Source organism: Oncorhynchus kisutch, linkage group LG13 (genome assembly GCF_002021735.2).
Source record: "Oncorhynchus kisutch isolate 150728-3 linkage group LG13, Okis_V2, whole genome shotgun sequence".
In the NCBI taxonomy this organism is placed as follows: Eukaryota; Metazoa; Chordata; class Actinopteri; order Salmoniformes; family Salmonidae; genus Oncorhynchus; species Oncorhynchus kisutch.
This window is the reverse complement of record NC_034186.2, coordinates 33,513,374-33,532,996: the sequence shown is the minus strand read 5'-3', so window position 1 is coordinate 33,532,996 and position 19,623 is coordinate 33,513,374. Positions and strand designations below refer to the sequence as shown.

The window sequence follows — 19,623 nt, the reverse complement described above, 5'->3', positions numbered from 1 at the left end:
AATAGAACACATTACTGAGTACCAAGCATAGTAGTGGCTGCTGTTATGGGTATGTTTGTAAATGGTAAAGACTGGGAAGTATTTCAGGATAGCAAAGAAACGGAATGGAGCTAAGCACAGGCAAAATCCTAGAGGAAAACCTGGTTCAGTCTGCATTCCACTAGACACTGGGAAATTAAGTCACCTTTCAGCAGGACAATAACCTAAAACACAAGGCCAAATCTATATTGGAGTTGCTTACCAAGAAGACAGTGAATGTTCTGGAGTGGCCAAGAAAGTGTTAACTTCAATCTGCTTGAAAATCTATGGTAAGACTTGAAAATGGTTGTCTAGCAATGACCAACAACCAATTTGACAGAACTTGAGGAATTATGAAAATTAAAAAAAAATGGGCAAGGTGTGCAAAGCTCTTTGAGACTTACCCAGAAAGACTCACAGCTGTAATTTGCTGCCAAAGTTTAATCTAACATGTCTTGACTCGGGGGTGTGAATACTAATGTAAATTAGATCTTTTTGTTTTAAATTTTCAATAAATTTGCTGAAATGTCTAAAAACATGTTTTCACTTTGTCAATATGGGGTATTGTGTTTAGATGGATGAGGAAATGTTTATCAATTTTGAATTCAGGCTGTAACAACCAAATTGTGGAATAAGTTTGAAGGCAGTGTAGCAAAGAAACTTTTTTTTTTTAATCTTTTTTTTTTTTCACCTTTATTTAACCAGGTAGGCTAGTTGAGAACAAGTTCTCATTTACAACTGCGACCTGGACAAGATAAAGCAAAGCAGTGCAACACAAACAGAGTTACAAATAGAACAAACATACAGTCAATAACACAATAGATAAAAGTCTATATACAGTGTGTGCAAATGATGTGGCAGTGGTTAGAGCGTTGGACTAGTAACCGGAAGGTTGCAAGTTCAAATCCCCGAGCTGACAAGGTACAAATCTGTCATTCTGCCCCTGAACAGGCAGTTAACCCCCTGTTTCTAGGCCGTCATTGAAAATAAGAATTTGTTCTTAACTGACTTGCCTAGTAAAAGGTTATAAAAAAAAGGGGCTATGTACAGGTGCAGTGATCTGTGAGCTGCTCTGACAGCTGGTGCTTAAAGCTAGTGAGGGAGATATGAGTCCAGGTTCAGTGATTTTTGCAGTTCGTTCCAGTCATTGGCAGCAGAGAACTGGAAGGAAAGGCGGCCGAATGAGGAATTGACTTTGGGGGTGACTAGTGAAATATACCTGCTGGAGTGCGTGCTACGGGTGGGTGCTGCGATGGTGACCAGCGAGCTGAGATAATACCTAGCAAAGACTTATAGATGACCTGGAGCCAGTGGGTTTGGTGACGAATATGATACCAGGGCCAGCCAACGAGAGCATACAGGTTGCAATGGTGAGTAGTACATGGGGCTTTGGTGACAAAACAGATGACACTGTGATAGCAAACTGGATGCAGTCTGAGTAGAGCGTTGGGGGCTATTTTGTACATTACAGATGGGCTATGTACAGGTGCAGTGATCTGCTCTGACTTCGCCGAAGTGAAGGATCGGTAGGATGGTCCGTTTTACGAGTGTATGTTTGGCAGCATGAGTGAAGGATGCTTTGTTGTGGAATAGGAAGCCGATTCTAAATTTAAGTTTGGATTGGGTATTTGTGGATTGGGTATTTGTAGTTGTCCACAAATTCTAAGTTAAAACCGTCCAGAGTAGTGATGCTGGACGGGCGGTCAGGTATCGGTTGAAGAGCATGCACTTAGTTTTACTTGCATTTAAGCTATTTTGTCAGGACAAGATGCTAGAATATGCATATAATTGACAGCTTAGGATAGAAAACACTAAAGTTTCCAAAACTGTAAAAATATTGTCTGTGAGTATAACAGAACTGATATTGCAGGCGAAAGCCTGAGAAAAATCCAACCAGGAAGGGACTCTTATTTAGAAAGCTCTGCGTTCCTGTGCGTCCCTATTGAGCGGTGAGATATCAACCAGCTTTCTTTTTCTATGGCTTCCCTAATGTGTGTAGTGTCACAATACATAGTTTCAGGCTTTTATTTTGAAACATGAGCCTGAACGTCAACATTGCGTCAGTGGTCAGCTGGAGTCTCTCAGAGTGTTTTGTGCGTAAGAGACAAATGCGGCCATTGTTTCTCTCTTTCCTACTAAGAAGCCACCTGTCCCAGTTGATATATTATCGAATAGATATTTGAAAAACACCTTGAGGATTGATTATAAATAACGTTTGCCATGTTTGTCGATATTATAGAGCTAATTTGGAATCTTTTTCGGCGTTGTCGTGACTGCAATTTCCAGTCGAATTCTCAGCCAAACGTGAAAAACTTATTTAGGCTACAAAAATAGGAACATTTGCTATCTAACTGGGAGTCTTGTGAGTGAAAACATCCGAAGCTCAAATTTAAACGATTTAATTTGATTGCTTTTCTGATTTGTGACCAGGTTGCCTGCTGCTAGCTAGGCATAATGCTAGGCTATCGATAAACTTACACAAATGCTTGTCTTGCTTTGGCTGTAAAGCATATTTTCAAAATCTGAGATGACAGGGTGATTAACAAAAGGCTAAGCTGTGTTTCAATATATTTCACTTGTGATTTCATGAATATGAATATTTGAGTAATATTTATGTCCGTTGCGTTATGCTAATTAGTGTCAGTTGATGGCAACACTCCCGGATCCAGGATGGGTAGGTTTTAACAGTGTCCAAAGAAGGTCCAGAAGTATAAAGAATGGTGTCGTCTACGTAGAGGTGGATCAAAGCATCACCAGCAGCAAGAGCGACATCATTGATGTATACAGAGAAAAGAGTTGGCCTGATGATTGAACCCTGTGGCACCCCCATAGAGACTGCCAGAGGTCAGGACAACAGGCCCTCCGATTTGACACACTGAACTCTATCAGAGAAGTAGTTGGTGAACCAGGCAAGGAAGTCATTTGAGGAACCAAGGCTGTTGAGTCTGCCGATAAGAATGTGGTGATTGCCAGTGTCGAAAACCTTGGCCAGGTTGATGAATACAGCTGCACAGTATTGTCTCTTATCGATGGTGGTTATGATATAGTTTAGGAACTTGAGCGTGGCTGAGGTGCACCCATGACCAGCTCGGAAACCAGATTGCATAGCAGAGAAGGTACGGTGGGATTCGAAATGTTCGGTGATCTGTTTGTTAACTTGGATTTCGAAGACCATAGAAAGGCAGGGTAGGAAAGATTTTGGGTCTAGAGTGTCTCCCCCTTTGAAGAGGGGGATGACCGCAGCAGCTTTCCAATCTTTGGGGATCTCAGACAATACGAAAGACAGGTTGATCAGACTAGTAATAGGGGTTACAACAATGGCGGCGGACAATGTTATTAAGCGAGGGTCCAGATTTTCTAGGCCGGCTGATTTGTAGGGGTCCAGATTCTGCAGCTCTTTCAGAATATCAGCTATCTGGATTTGGGTGAAGGAGAAATGGGGAGGCTTGGGCAAGTTGCTGTGGGCGGTGCAGGGCTGTTGCCCGGGGTTGGGGCAGTCAGGTGGAAAGCATGGCCAGCCCTGGAAAAATGCTTATTGAAATTCTCAATTATCGCAGATTTATCGCTGGTGACAGTGTTTCCTAGCCTCAGTGCAGTGGGCAGCTGGGAGGAGGTGCTCTTATTCTCCATGGACTTTAGTGTCCCAAAACTTTGGAGTTTGTGCTACAGGATGCACATTTCTGTTTGAAAAAGCAAGCCTTTGCGTTCCTAACTACCTGTGTATATTGGTTCCTAACGTCCCTGAAAAGTTGCGTATCACAGGGGCTATTCAATGCTAATGCAGTATGCCACAGGATGTTTTTGTAGTGGTCAAGGGCAGTCAGGTCTGGAGTGAACTAAGGGCTATATCTGCTCCTGGTTCTACATTTTTTTGAATGGGCATGTTTATTTAAGATGGTGAGGAAAGCACTTTTAAAGAATAACCAGGCATCCTCTGACAGAATGAGGTGAATATCCTTCCAGGATACCCGGGCCAGGTTGATTAGAAAGGCCTGCTCGCTCGCTGAAGTGTTTTAGGGAGCGTTTGACAGTGATGAGGGGTGGTCATCCGGGTTGGCAGAGGGTGCCAAGGCAGTGAATAAAACAAACTTAGAGAGGAGGCTTCTAATGTTAACATGCATGACACCAAGGCTTTTACGGTTACAGAAGTCAACAAATGAGAGCGCCTGGGGAATGGAGCTAGGCACTGCAGGGCCTGGATTAGAGGAACAGAGGACGAGAGAGACATTAACCAAGAGTGGCCACTCGGACAGCAGCTAGCTAGCTGCGATGGTCCAGGTGAAAAGGTTCAGAGCTCGTGGTAGGAATCCAGAGATATGGTGAAAAATAAGTCAGATTTGCTCTGGTTTGAGTCGCGCTGTGCAGACTGGCGAGAGTTGTCCGGGCTAATGGTAGCTGATGACTGCTAGCAGTGGCTAGCTGACTACTAGCTAGTTAAACTGGCTAGCTACTGTTGGGGGTTCCGGTTCAAAAGTAAGGAAAATAGCAGATATATACCACATTGGTTGAGGCAGATTGCAGGAGAGTATGTTGAAGTTAAGAAAAATATATGCAAAGATATTAAAAAAAAGACGAGGACAAAAGATGTCTGACTGCTACGTCATCTTGGTTATCGCATCTAAAATTCATCACAGGTTGTTTCTTTCTGACCATTTTATTGATCACAGTAAGTTACTTAATTGTTACCCACAAATTATATAACAGAGTAAAAACAGCTGCATTGGACTTTCAAGAAAAGGAAAATAATTCTATACTACAACTTCAAAAAGTTTGTTGTTCTGAGATGACAGACTACATGCTGCAGTGACCAGGACAGCTACTAAAAAGGCACTTTATGTCCATGCCTGAAGAATGTGGGGATTTGGCCCCTTCTTTCCACAGTGCCCATGAGCTGTGACTCAGTGGAGAGATTAGGGGACAGGATTGAGATGAGCTGGTCTGGCACTCTCAGCCTCACACACCCCCTCCCTGGCGTCTCGCCCAGCCATTCTGTGGCGGTAATGCCCTTTAACTCCAGACACTACCACACCCTGGGTCAGTGCAGCAGCCATTGAGCCCCTCCACATCAACCAACCAGCTCCCCAGGATCACTGGCCATCACCAAATACAGCTAAGAGACAACCCGCAATTCATACACTGACCCTCACAGATCAGAGATCATAACAAAATAGATCTGAGATGGTTGACATTGACAAAGACTCAAGGAAAAAGACAAGAGCACCGTTACCCTGATGCTTATGCAATAAAGAATCTAGATTCATGACAACAACAACAAATCACAGAGGCAGAATGACATTCCATAATTTAATTTGGTTTACTTCCCACTTCCCAGCAAGAACAAGATAACAAAAAACATTCTGCCGCCATTACTGTGGCAAGTGAACCCCCCTAGGAAATGAACTCCTTGGCAGACAAGCAGGCTCTTACAACAATGAATCCACACGTGGCATGAAAATAACATGACAAAGGAAAAATAATCTTAAAGTCTCCTTTGATGAGGCACACAGACAATGAAAACAGACTACTCTATGAAAACAGACTACTCCATCAACAGAACAGACACACCTGCAGAACTTTGAGCTCTGTATGGGTGGACAGGCCCCACAGCCCTTACAGAGATCATACTCTAGTCTACTCCAATTACAAAGCATACAACCACCACTATCTGGTTTGAACATGACCATCTCTGGTGTATTATTGTGAATTTAACTGTGATTTTGATAATTGCACAAATCGTACAATGACAGAACACAGACATTATGATACACAACAACATTTCCTGAAATAAGGAATGTAGCCAGAGGGCAGTTTTAGCAAAACCAAATAATTGTAGTCTAGATTTCAGACAACTTGAAATGCACAAAATTACAATGACTATCTTCTTAGATGTTTCATGGTTGTTGATGGATAGTTTTATATATTGTTTGCCACTATGGGTAATCAGGCTAAAAATATGAGTCCTTGTCACGGAATTCCATTCTTCAAAGGGGTAACACCGGACAGTGACATGTTCACACAAGTTCATGCCATGAGTCACTGACTTTGATATGGATATAGAGTTTGCATTCTCATGATCAGAATGTTTTCAAACTCCTACCTAGAGTAACAGCGGAATTACTGACATGATATTTTGAAAAAATAAGATGGACTGCTAAGGTCTGTCAATGGACAACGATGTGGACATAGTTCATTGTCGTTCTTTCATGTTTTCACCCAACCAACCACAGTATACAGCTAGCTGTTGCACAAGCAATCTGGATCTTCATTTTTGCATAATCTTTGCCTTTAAACTGGCGATGTGATTCCCGCTTTTCAATTCCTCGCCGCTAGATACACACCCCTCCACCCAGACCTGGAAAGATCAATCCTTTCCACCAGTGCCTAGTAGCGAAGGGCCGCGCGAGCGTCCCTAACAGGTAGTAGCTCGAGCTAAATTAGGTTACGAACCGGGTAAGGAGTAAGTATGTCTTACTTTCACAATATATTATACCATAATACACAAGCAAGCAAGAAATCCCTTTGTATGCCCGTCTGATTGTGTGGCTAGCTAGCAATGCTGAGTGAGGCTAACGTTAGCCAGCTCGCTATGTCAAATAAAGATGTATGCGAGTGTGGCTAGCTAGCAAAGCGCGTGAGCCAACTATGAGTTCGATTAGCAGGATTTTTTTTTTAGCACCAGGCATTAATTTTTGTCCCGGGCGCAGCCTTCTAGCATTCTTTCGGTTAAAAGTTCAGGATTCACGAGGGGACGTAAAAGCCACTTTACCTGATTCTCCATGATTCTGTGGCTTCAGTGATTGTTCTATTTATTTACAGCGGCGTTTCGCGATAGGTTGTTCCCTGCACCTCATTGTGTGTCAAATTCAGCCTAAAACCGGAAGCCAGACAGCACCCCTCCCCTTCCAGACGGCTGCTGGCAAGCAACCAAAACAGAAAGCTTTCTTATCCAATCAGATAGGCAAAAATTTAAGTCGTTTGTATTGAACCAACCATTGCACTTCAGAGGTGGGACTTCTCACGAGCGACAAGTACATTCCAAGTATTTTCTGTAGCGTCTAGGAGTGACAGGGAAGGCTGGTCTCATAGACTAGACGTAGCATAGTAAATTAAAAACAAAAGGAGGATGGCTGGTCGGGGTGGGTGTATAATGCGAATGTCTAACAACCCAAAGGACAACTTTAGCATTTTAGCTAATTAGCAACTTTGCAATACTTAGGCCTACTACTTTTTAGCTACTTTGCAACTACTTAGCATGTTAGCTAACCCTTCCCCTAACCATAACATTAGCCTAACTCCTAACCTTAACCCCTAACCCATAGCCTAGCTAATGTTAGCCACCCAGCTAACGTTAACGTTAGCCACAACAAATTGGAATTTGTAACATCAAATCAAATTGTTTTGGCCACATACACGTGATTAATAGATGTTATTGCGGGTGTAGCGAAATGCTTGTGCTTCTAGCTCCAACATTGCAGTAATATCTAACAAATTACAGAACATGGCGGGCCGGACGCAGTGCACGCTGACCAGGTCGCTAGGGGCACGGTGTTTCCTCCGACACATTGGTGCGGCTGGCTTCCGGGTTGGATGCGCGCTGTGTTAAGAAGCAGTGCGGCTTGGTTGGGTTGTGTTTCGGAGGACGCATGACTCTCGACCTTCGGGAGTTGTAGCGATGAGACAAGATAGTAACTACTAAAAACAATTGGATACTACAAATTGGGGTAAAAAAAATAATTTAAAAATTTAAAAAGAATACAGTATATACACATGAGATGAGTAATGCAGATGTGTAAACATTATGTGACTAAGATACTAAGGTAGTTTTCCCCGGTAATGGACTGGGCAGACTGCACCGCATATCATATGATTTGCAAATTCAGAACATATTGTACGAATTGCAATTCATAGAATATCATAGGAATTGTAATGAGTAAAATATCATACGAAATGGATGATGGACATCCACAAATTAAGACATACCAAACTAAACATAACATATTGTATCATACTAATTTGATTGTTCCTGCTTTTCGTTTATTATATTACGTCTACCTCTGAGTCCAGGTTGGACCGGGAGCTTGTCTTAATAAATAAAGCAATAAGGAAGTGGATCCAGATGTGAAAGGCACATTGGATAAATCAATGTAAAAGCAGTGATCTGATATATTCACAGATAAAAACAATATATATAAAATGTGTGAATATCTCATAAAACTGACGTTAATTTAGCCTAAAACAGTCTATTGAATCACAAATGAAAATCATATTCCCAAAGGAGTTCTTGTCCCCAATTGCAAGTACCTAGGTGGATGCATGCCAATTTGGGATATATGAGGAACATTATTGAAACTGAAACATAATCATAAATTATAATCATAACATAAATTGCAATACATAACACTCATTGGTGACATTGACATTGATCGTAGAAATGAAGGACATTGATTTCTAGTAATGTAACATTTAAAAACAAATTTGATTTGCTTCGAGGTAATACTGAGTATTGCATAGCATATCATTACATAGGCCCACATGATATTGTATATAGGCCTATATCAGAACACCCAAATATGTCTGTGTTTGCTTTAATACCATAATAACTTTAGATGCACAATCGAGAGCATCCTGTTGGGCTGTATCACTGTCTGGTACGGCAACTGCTCCGCCCACAACCGTAAGGCTCTCCAGAGGGTAGTGAGGTCTGCACAACACATCACCGGGGGCAAACTACCTGCCCTCCAGGACACCTACACCACCAGATGTCACAGGAAGGCCAAAAAGATCATCAAGGACAACAACCACCCGAGCCACTGCCTGTTCACCCCGCAATCATCCAGACGGCGAGGTCAGTACAGGTGCATCAAAGCTGGGACCGAGAGACTGAAAAACAGCTTCTATCTCAAGGCCAACAGACTGTTAAACAGCCATCACTAACATTGATTGGCTGCTGCCAACATACTGACTCATCTCTAGCCACTTTAATAATAAAAAATTGGATGTAATAAATGTATCACTAGCCACTTTAAACTGTGCCACCTTATATAATGTTTACATACCCTACATTACTCATCTCATATGTATATACTGTACTCTATACCATCTACTGCATCGTGCCATCTTTATGGTAGTGTTGTGAAATTGTTAGATTACTTGTTAGATATTACTGCATGGTCAGAACTAGAAGCACAAGCATTTCGCTAAACTCGCATTAACATCTGCTAACCATGTGTATGTGACAAATACAATTTGATTTGATTTGAACTTCCACTGCTTTACGTTCAGGAACAAGTGCTGAATAAAAACAACAGTGAGATCCCACCTGCCACAGATTGAGTAGGCGTACATCCCAAACTCTGACCCCTTGACTTGAGCCGAGCTGCATTTCTTTAAGCAGAGTGTGATGCAAAGATTACAAAAGACAGACTCAATCTTCTTTCTCTAGTGCCTCAAATGTGGTGGTGTACTGGCTCTATTTCCAATGGGTAATCTGAATAGAGAGCTGCATAGCTCCTAATAGAAGACGTCCACAGCTTCACAGGGACACAGGGACTAGAGGCACTCCGCAGTGGGCCTGTAGCGGGGGACACTTTGATGTGTGATGACCAGGCCACTGCTGTTGGACAGAGGGTCAGAGCTTTCTATCAGCCCTGGCCTCTCTGTGTCACTCACACTGATTCAGTCTTTGAGGCATGGATCAGTCTTTATGAAACTCCCATCTGGCTGTCAGAGACATATAAATGTTATAATTTAGTCAATCCCTGTTTTGCGTCTCCACGATTGAAGTGGTTACCATGTTTGATTGAGTCATCACTGAAAGGGGTTTATCAATAGAATTGTATAAAATGTACAAACACACACACACACACACACACACACACACACACACACACACACACACACACACGTATATACACTGAGTGTACAAAACATTGTGAACACCTGCTCTTCCATGACATAGACTGACAAGGTGAATCCAGGTGAAAGCTATGATCCGTTATTGATGTCACCTGTTAAATCCACGTTAATCAGTGTAGATAAAGGGGAGGATACAGGTTAAAGAAGGATTTTTAAGCCTTGAGACAATTAAGACATGGATTGTCTATGTGTGCCATTCAAAGGGTGAATGGGCAAGACAAAGTATTTAAGTGCCTTTAAGTTGATTGTGTCAAGAACTGCAACGCTTTCCCGTGTGTATCAATAATGGTCCACCACCCAAAGGACATCCAGCCAACTTGACACAACTGTAGGAAGCATTGGAGTCAACATGAGCCAGCATCCCTATGGATCGCTTTTGACACCTTGAAGAATCCATGCCCCAACGAATTTAGGCTGTTCTGAGGTCGAAAGGTGGTGCAATGCAAAATTAGGAAGGTGTTCCTAATGTTTTGTACACTCAGTGTAGCTCATTCATAGGGGTTGTTGTTAGCCATATGTAAGTCAATGGTTGTTACATATTTACAACTTTACAGAGCTTACAAAATAACATTTTAGAAATACTGTACCCACTGGACACAGACATCAGTTTAACGTCTAGTTTAGATTTACATTCGGTTGAGTTGTCAACTAACATGAATTCAACTTGAAATCAACACAAAATGTCACTATGCCATTGGATCTAGGTTAATTAACAGTTGGGTAAAAAAAAAAATACAAAATGCCCTTACATGGATTACTTTTTGCAAAACCAATCAGTTTCCACATTGATTCAACATCATGTGGAAACAATGTTAATTCAACCAGTTTTTGCCCAATGGGTAGTCTGTACACGAGACGTCACTGTTGCCTCTGACAGTTTATGAATATCATGTGCATGCCAATTTCTTTGTGTCAGACCAGATAGGAATAGGACTTTGAAAACATGTGTACAATGTACCAAATTATTTAACATCTTTAGGAGGGATTTCTTGTGGGTTTCCAAATATGTGTTATTTTAGTAAGGATTCTAATACAAAACACAGCAGTAAAAAGAGGTAGATAAAAAAATATATATATACAGTTGATGTCGTAAGTTTACATACATTTAGGTTGGAGTCATTAAAACTTGTTTTTCAACCACGCCACAAAATTCTTGTAAACAAACTATAGTTTTGGCAAGTCAGTTAGGACATCTACTTTGTGCATGACACAAGTCATTTTTCCAACAACTGTTTACAGACAGATTATTTCACTTATAATTCACTGTATCACAATTCCAATGGGTCAGAAGTTTACATACACTAAGTTCTAAGTACATTAGAAGCTTCTGATAGGCTAATTGACATCATTTGAATCAATTGGAGGAGTACATGTGGATGTATTTCAAGGCCTACCTTCAAACTCAGTGCCTCTTTGCTTGACATCATGGGAAAATCTAAAGAAACCAGCCAAGACGTTGGAGGGCCAGTAGGAGGCACGTCTAATTTTTTTTTATATCCCAATGCCCCAGGGCAGTGATTGGGGACACTGTCCTGTGTAGGGTGCCGTCTTTCGGATGGGAAGTTAAACGGGTGTCCTGACTCTCTGAGGTCATTAAAGATCCCATGGCACTTATCGTAAGAGTAGGGGTGTTAACCCCGGTGTCCTGCCTAAATTCCCAATCTGGCCCTCAAACCATCATGGTCACCTAATAATCCCCAGTTTACAATTGGCTCATTCATCCCCCTCCTCTCCCCTGTAACTATTCCCCAGGTCGTTGCTGCAAATGAGAACGGGTTCTCAGTCAACTTACCTGGTAAAATAACAGATAAATAAAATAATAAAAGACATCAGAAAAATAATTGTAGACCTCCACAAGTCTGGTTCATCCTTGGGAGCAATTTCCAAACGCCTGAAGGTACCATGTTCATCTGTACAAACAATAGTACGCAAGTATAAAAACCATGGGACCACGCAGCCATCAAACCGCTCAGGAAGGAGACGCGTTCTGTCTCCTAGAGATGAACGTACTTTGGTGCTAAAAGTGCAAATAAATCCCAGAACAACAGCAAAGGACCTTGTGAAGATTCTGGAGGAAACAGGTACAAAAGTATCTATATCCACAGTAAAACAAGTCCTATATCGACATAACCTGAAAGGCCGCTCGGCAAGGATGAAGCCACTGCTCCAAAACTGCCATAAAAAGCCAGACTACGGTTTGCACTGCACATGAGGACAAAGATTGTACTTTTTGGAGAAATGTCCTCTGGTCTGATGAAACAAAAATAGAACTGTTTGACCATAATGACCATCGTTATGTTCGGAGGAAAAAGGGTGAGGCTTGCAAGCCGAAGAACACCATCCCACCCGTGGCAGCATCATGTTGTGGGCGTGCTTTGCTGCAGGAGGGACTGGTGCACTTCACAAAATAGATGGCATCATGAAGTAGGAAAATGATGAGGATATATTGAAGCAACATCTCAAAACATCCATCAGGAAGTTAAAGCTTACTTCCAAACTTGTGGCAAAATGGCTGAAGGACAACAAATTAAAGGTATTGGAGTGGCCATCACAAAGCCCTGACCTCAATCCTATAGAAGATTTGTTTGCAGAACTGAAAAAGTGTGTGCGAGCAAGGAGGCCTACAAACCTGACTCAGTTACACCAGCTCTGTCAGGAGGAATGGGCCAAAATTCACCCAACTTATTATGGGAAGCTAGTGGAAGGCTACCCGAAACGTTTGACGTTTGAAACAATTTAAAGGCAATTCTACCAAATACTAATTGAGTGTATGTAAACTTCTGACCCACTGGGAATGTGATGAAAGAAATAAAAGCTGAAATAAATCATTCTATCTACTATTATTCATATTATAATATTCATATATTATTTCATATTCTTAAAATAAAGTGGTGATCCTAACTGACCTAAGACAGGGAATTTTTACTAGGTTTAAATGTCAGGGATTGTGAAAAACTGAGTTTAAATGTATTTGGCTAAGGTGTATGTAAACTTCCGACTTCAACTGTATCTATGTCTAATGCTCAATACGTTGTTCATAGCAACTTTTCTTTTTTTCAATCAAAAGAGAGAACTACATTCTGTTAAATGTCTCAAATTCGTCAGTGCATTTATTTCAGTAATGCACAAACTGTTAATCTTATTCATATAAAAATGTAATTGCTCTCATAGAGGTAGAACCCCACACATAACAAAACTTGACATGTTCTTAACAGTTTCTGTAATAACATTGTAATACTCTTTGAAAAACCTGAGAGAGATTAAATTAATACATGTATGTATTAGTTCACACACAATGTGATATTTATCCCTGAAAAGGGTGTAGGTTATGTAAACAAACTCTACAAGCCCCCTGAAATGTGGTTGTGATTCAGCCCCACATTTAAACACATTTTTTGTTGAAAGTATCTCAGTACTCGTCACTATAAAGACAAGCATGTAATCATACCAAAACACAGCTAAATATAAAAACATGTTGTTTTTTTACAATCACCATGTGCAGAGAATATCCTTGCACATACAGATGTTGGATCTTAATTTGACCTATATTGTAACAGCAAAATAATCCTGGAGTAATAGGATTTTAACGTTTAGTCCATAATGTTGCTTGATCGGTGGTTAGGCTATTATGCTGGCCAAAAGTATGCTACATGAAAAGCAAAATACTGTTAATATAACCGTTGGTTTTCAGTGAATTTATGTGAACCAAGAAGCTCATCTGCATTTCCTGCAATGCAGGAAAATTCTCAGCAAAAAAAAAAATATTGATCAAATCTGTATGAATGCAAATAACAGATGGGTGAATTGATCAAAATTCACACAAAATGCATACAAACATACCCACATTCATGACCTGAGTGGCATTGATTCTATTATCATATAAAATAAGAAGCAAACCAATGGATTGCAGCCATTTCTCAAACTGAGTCACTGCTAAGTACAAAGAAAGGCACTGCATTTTACACTCTCTCTGCATGGCACTATAGACCACATTTCATCACCAAAGCCTTCAAGTTGTCTCTTGCAGAAGTTGAATGTTCTTTAGAATATTTTCTGAGTCTTGGTGGTTCCTTTCAGAACAATGTAAGGCAACCCCAGGACCCAGTTGTCATTGGGCCAGTACTGAAGGCTTGGCAGGGAGTAGGGTATCTCATAGTTGGCATCCAGGTAGGCTATCAGGGTGCTTGCGTAGGCTACAGCCATCACAATCAGAATGTGCCTAGAGAGTGAATAGACACATGTCAGTTATACATGGTTTTGTTTGTGATTCAAAAAATCTCAAATAAAATTGTTCCATCTAACTTCTATTAACATCATTGTTGTTGTCTCCCCTACTCTTACCAGATGCCATGCAGGTAACAGAAATTAAGCTTTTGCCAGAAGCTGCATCCGAAACGATCACTGATCCAGCAGGAGATGGCCAGCACCCACAGGCCAACAGCAGACCAGCATAACCGCAGCACCTTCGGGTCAGTACAGCTGTGTGTGAGGAAAATAAAGGGAAAGAGAGAGAGACAGAAAGCAGTTATTTAATAGCAGTTATCAGACAGTGGAGTGATAGGCAGTAATGTACAGTGCAATAATGGGAGTTATTGCCTTACGTCCTCATCTCCAGACCCAATGAGTAGATGATGTGGAGGGCAAAGCAGTTGAGGAGGTAGGCATTGGCAGTGGGTTTGACAAAGGAGCATAGGGTGGTGACAACAGTTATCATCATGACCAGCCGGGAAAAAGTTGTCCTGCAGGGGGCGAGAGAGAGAGGGTTAGGGGTGGGTAGGAGACATAACATGAACTTGAAGACAGTTGACAGGTATCACAGGCAGCACAGAAAACACTGGAAGGTAAATAAATGGGGACTATTGAACTAGGGGCTAGTTTTATAGTTAAATTGGGATTATCTTCACACTGTCTTAACAGTGTTAATGGGAGAGTCATTCAGAATGCCAGGGAGCCCCTCTCTCCCACTGGCTGGTGAATATAGCACACTGCAGGCTGCTCCTGGCCTGGTTGTCCGGCTCCTGGCTTAATATGGCTTCTGTTTCAACCTAGCGTGCCCTGTAAAAAGATCCTGTCATTGTCTCCTGCCTTATTAAAAGCCTACAGTACGTACTGCCGTTTGGTCCATACAGAAAGAACAGCCACATGATCCTGTAGCAGGGAGATCTAAACACACGTGGATGCTGCTCTATGGTTGCATTAAATAGAGACAGGAAGGCAGCAAGCGGTACCCTACTTCCAATATTCACAGACAACATTTTGTCTGCAGAAGCCTCGACCAGGAGCAATGGTGACCAACCTGTCCTTGATGAAGGAGGGGAAGAGCCTGCGTGGAAACCAGAGACCATAGCAGAGCCCCAGGACCCACAGGATGGACAGCTCATCCAGCATCTGGCCCATGAAGCTCAGGGTCATGTGGAAGTAGGCAGAGAAGAGACCTGTAGGGAGGGGACACATGTTAATGCCCCGTTCCTAAATGGCCCCCAGCCCCTACCCAGTATCAATTGGGAAGTGGTTAAGAGCTATTATTGAATTCAGAATGAACTGAAAGCACCCTGATGAGGCCACCTTTGAAGTGGAGTTATAACTGAATGAAGGTTGGCCTGCTGTTTGGAAAGGAGAGTGAAGACACACCCACAAAGATCATCATGGTCCAGACCAGGTGTACCGCTAGGTTCCTCTCCCTGGCGTAGGGGTGCAGCAGGTACAGCATGATGGGGGAGATCACGAAGAAGAACAGGCTGCTCATCTGGAGAAACAGAAAGGACTGTTCTAAAATAAGGATTCACAATGTAATGTAGTGTGTGATGCACCTGTCCACTACATCTATCATCATTGTTGCCTTACAGGATGGTCCACAACAGATACAATACAAGAGTACAGCAGACAAGTGAGTTGCAATGTAGTTTCAGAAAGGTACATTTCTCAGCGGGATATTGTAAGAAATAAATCATGTACACTTACAGTGTTGAAGTACTCCACTATGTGTTCAGAGTGCCTGTAGTTATCCTCACACCAGTCCAAATCGGAGCTTTCATAGGCGAACAGGCCTGTCATCTTCTCACTAGAATAGAACCCTGTGGGGGAGAAAGAAAGAGGCCGTTATTTTCTGTTGCATTCAGAGCTTCCAGCATAGAGCACAGTATGACTAACCATGTGGATGTAGCCTTTTTCAAAGACTCCACATGCTGATCCACTTTTTGAAGACGCCACATGAGGGACTGGCTTTAGTGAAATGTCAGTTGTCTGTTTTTTAAGCAAATATCCAGGAGTGGATGCCTTAGCATGGGCTTCTTCAATCACAGTCACCAAAATGGTTGCTTTAGTGTTGCTTATGTTGTCCTGAATTATAGTGCTACATCCAGCCGGCCTGTTGGATTGTTAGCAGCATGAGTAAAATGACATATTCAATGACAGTAAATATAATTGAAATCAACTGTGTTGTTCAAATATGACATTTAAATGGGTTACAAACAGAGTAGGATGGCCTGTCAATGCTAAATGTTCTCAGCTGGATATCCATCCATGTTTTATCCATCCATACTGCAATCATGGCATGCTTTAAAATAATTGTCTTTGAGCCAAAGCAAATATTATCTTAACATTGTGTATGCAAGTAGGTTGCAAGTAGGTGGCATAAGACCTTGCATTGAAAGACTCAAGAAGACAAATCATCATCATGAAATAATGTCATCATCAAAACATCTGTAACCTGTTGTTATAACTTATATATTGTCAACAAAACAGCACGCCTTCATATGGAATGTATGCAGACACTATATGACCACCATCTCAGGAGACTAGATAACATAAATATAGAGCTTACCTGCCATGTTGTAATCCAACCACAACTACTCAACTACTTTCCTCTCCAAGTGGCAGGTGGATTTTAAGTAGGGGACAAATGCTCCCGATCCTGTTGCACGAGTCTTTACTGTGACATCACGCCCCGGTGTGGCAAGAAAAGCCACTGTGAAACTGACATTCCCGGTGCCTTTGTTATAGTACAACCCGTCAGTTCAGAATTTGGGTAAAGTTGAATGGGAACCAAATGCACATGGGTGCATTTTACGCATGAACGTAAAACCTGATACCCAACCTCAGCAACACGCAACGCATGATCAAACAAATTTAACTAAAACCTACCATATTACATTACCATCATTACATTATTCCTTATTCGCCATCCTTTGTTTGAAATTATAGTTTTAGAATAGACCGAATACACACCTAATGGCAAAAGCTGTGGCTATTCATATTCTCTATAGCCAGGTGTACCAGCGGGCGTGGCACAAGCACACGAGCGTGAGGCCACATTGGTCATATGTCACCTCAATGCCCTTTGCTTTTGACGGAAGGCATAGGTAGCCAATCGTTCCTTACCCGCTGTTTGCCATTGTATTATTTATGTATTCTAGAAGCAAGAACATTCCTGACAATGTTAATTGAAACAATTGTGCTATTATGCCATTTTACAAGGAGGTGAGTCAGTCAAACAGTCAGACAAACAGCACAGACACCTGGTATATATATATATTAGGAATCAAATCAAATTTGGAAGTCATTACTTCAACATGGATTAAACTGCATGTATAATCCCCACACAATCCCAACATATTGCCATTCATTAAAACAATGAATATGCTGGTTTGGAATAGGATGAGGGCCAAAGAGCCCAGACAATTCTACAGCTGTATTTTCATTTTAAGAAGTCTGGTTGGTGATATAAAGCTCCATGGGGAATGAGGTCAGAGTTGAGACCAGCTCTACTGGTCTGTCTGTGGATCATCAGAATAAGCAGGGGATCCTGCTCAGCAACTACACAGTCTCGTTATTGTGACCTCCACAGGTACTAATGACAATACTCAATTATTAATGCAGTAGCCTACCATGTATGTTTAACATGTACCTCATAGTATGGCTCTATTCATTGAGTATGTAGTCTGCTCATATGATTTCTTTATTCAGACGAAGGGTACTGCTATGGGATACCCTATGGCTCCTAACTGTGCTAATTTGTATGTGGGTTACATTGAGAAACAGTCCATTCTTAATCCTCTCAAAAATGTTTTCTTGCCTGACATTACAATTGAGAAACGGTACATTGATGATATTTTTGTTCTATGGAGGGGTGATGCAAAACAGCTCCAGGCATTCCATGCTTCTCTAAACTCTTCTTCTGAGCACCTGAGATTTACTATGTAATCTGACATGTGTCAATCAGTTTCCATGATCTTCTGATTATGTGTGAGGATAATGTTCCAAACACTGATCTTTACAGGAAACCTACTGATCCTTTTGTTTATGGCTGATAGTTGTCACCCGCTTCCCTTGAAAAACAGTTTGCGCTACAGCCAATTCTGGCGAATCAAACGAATTTGCAAAGATTTCGAAAGAAATATGGCTGACACGCAAAGACAATTCAAGGAGAGGGGGTACAAAAATGGTCCGATTAATACTGCCATTGAGAAAACTCAAAACAAATCGAGACATGATCTATTTCAAGGACAGTCTGGCAAAAAGAAGCATTCTTGCGTTCTTAGGGTGCCGTCTTTCGGATGGGACGTTAAACGGATGTCCTGACTCTGTGGTCACTAAAGATCCCATGGCATTTATTGTAAGAGTAGGGATGTTAACCCCGGTGTCCTGGCTAAATTCACAATATGGCCCTCATACTATCATGGCCTTCTAATCATCCCCAGTTTACGATTGGCTCATTCATCCCCCTTCCTCTCCCCTGTAACTATTTCCCAGGTCGTTGCTGTAAATGAGTCAATTTACCTGGTAAAATAAGGGTTAAATAAAATAAAATAAATACCACTCACTATTCAAAGTGCTCTGAACAAATTAAGGGAATCGTTCACAAACATTGGCACATTCTAAGATACGATGACAGTATTGCTAATGTGTTTTCAGACTCTCCCTTGGTCGTATTCTCACCGTGCAGAAATCTCAGAGATTAATTGGTAAACTCCGAAGGGCCGTTCTTATGCACGACGCAACCTGGAGTGCCTGGATACAGCCCTTATCCGTGGTATATTGGCCATATACCACAAAACCCAGAGGTGCCTTATTGCTATTATAAACTGGTTACCAATTTAATCAGAGCAGTACAAATAAGATTTGTCATTCCCATGGTATATGGTCTGATTTAGTTGATTGGTTATCCACTGGTTATTCACTAGGTGCGGTGCATTCGGAAAGTATTCAGACCCCTTGACTTTTTCCACATTTTGTTACGTTACAGACATATTCTAAAATGGATTAAATAAATAAAAATCCTCATCAATTTACACAATCTACCTCATCAATCTACCCCATCTACCCCATAATGACAAAGCAACAGTTAAAAAAAAATATTTTAAGCAGATTTATAACAAATAAAAAACAGAATTACCTTATTTACATAAGAATTCAGACCCTTTGCTATGAGACTCAAAATTGAGCTTAGATGCATCCTGTTTCCACTGATCATCCTTGAGATGTTTCTACAACTTGATTGGAGTCCACCTGTGGTAAATTCAATTGATTGGACATGATTTGGAAAGGCACACACCTGTCTATATAAGGTCCCACGTTTGACCGTGCATGTCAGAGCAAAAACCAAGCCATGAGGTTGAAGGAAATGTCTGTAGAGATCAGAGACAGGATTATGTCCAGGCACAGATCTGGGGAAAGGTACCAAAACATTCC

General features: G+C 41.4%; 2 protein-coding genes across 3 annotated transcripts in view; both read right to left on the bottom strand.

Moving 5' to 3' along the window:
* mllt1a (MLLT1 super elongation complex subunit a) overlaps positions 1-6,909 on the bottom strand; it is a 29,102-nt gene extending 22,193 nt beyond the window's left edge. For both annotated transcript variants that reach the window (XM_031786060.1, XM_020499022.2), the window contains exon 1: positions 6,785-6,909. In XM_031786060.1, coding sequence (XP_031641920.1) covers positions 6,785-6,796 — 12 coding nt within the window. In that variant the 5' untranslated portion in view covers positions 6,797-6,909. The remainder of the gene's footprint in view (positions 1-6,784) is intronic.
* A 6,107-nt stretch (positions 6,910-13,016) lies between these two features.
* acer1 (alkaline ceramidase 1) lies at positions 13,017-16,953 on the bottom strand. The gene is made up of 7 exons (XM_020499652.2): positions 16,757-16,953; positions 15,895-16,007; positions 15,565-15,679; positions 15,230-15,368; positions 14,535-14,672; positions 14,275-14,412; positions 13,017-14,152 (listed from the first exon to the last, which is right to left on the bottom strand). Exons 1-7 carry the CDS (start codon positions 16,761-16,763, stop codon positions 13,975-13,977), a joined length of 828 nt encoding a protein of 275 aa, XP_020355241.1. The 5' UTR covers positions 16,764-16,953; the 3' UTR covers positions 13,017-13,974.
* Between the last annotated feature and the right edge of the window lie 2,670 nt (positions 16,954-19,623).

Coding starts and splice junctions, on each gene's coding strand:
- acer1 (XM_020499652.2), bottom strand. Junction 15,680..15,894: donor TAGTGGAGTACTTCAACACT/GTAAGTGTACAT, acceptor CTGTTTCTCCAG/ATGAGCAGCCTGTTCTTCTT. Junction 15,369..15,564: donor GACCATGATGATCTTTGTGG/GTGTGTCTTCAC, acceptor CCCTCCCTACAG/GTCTCTTCTCTGCCTACTTC.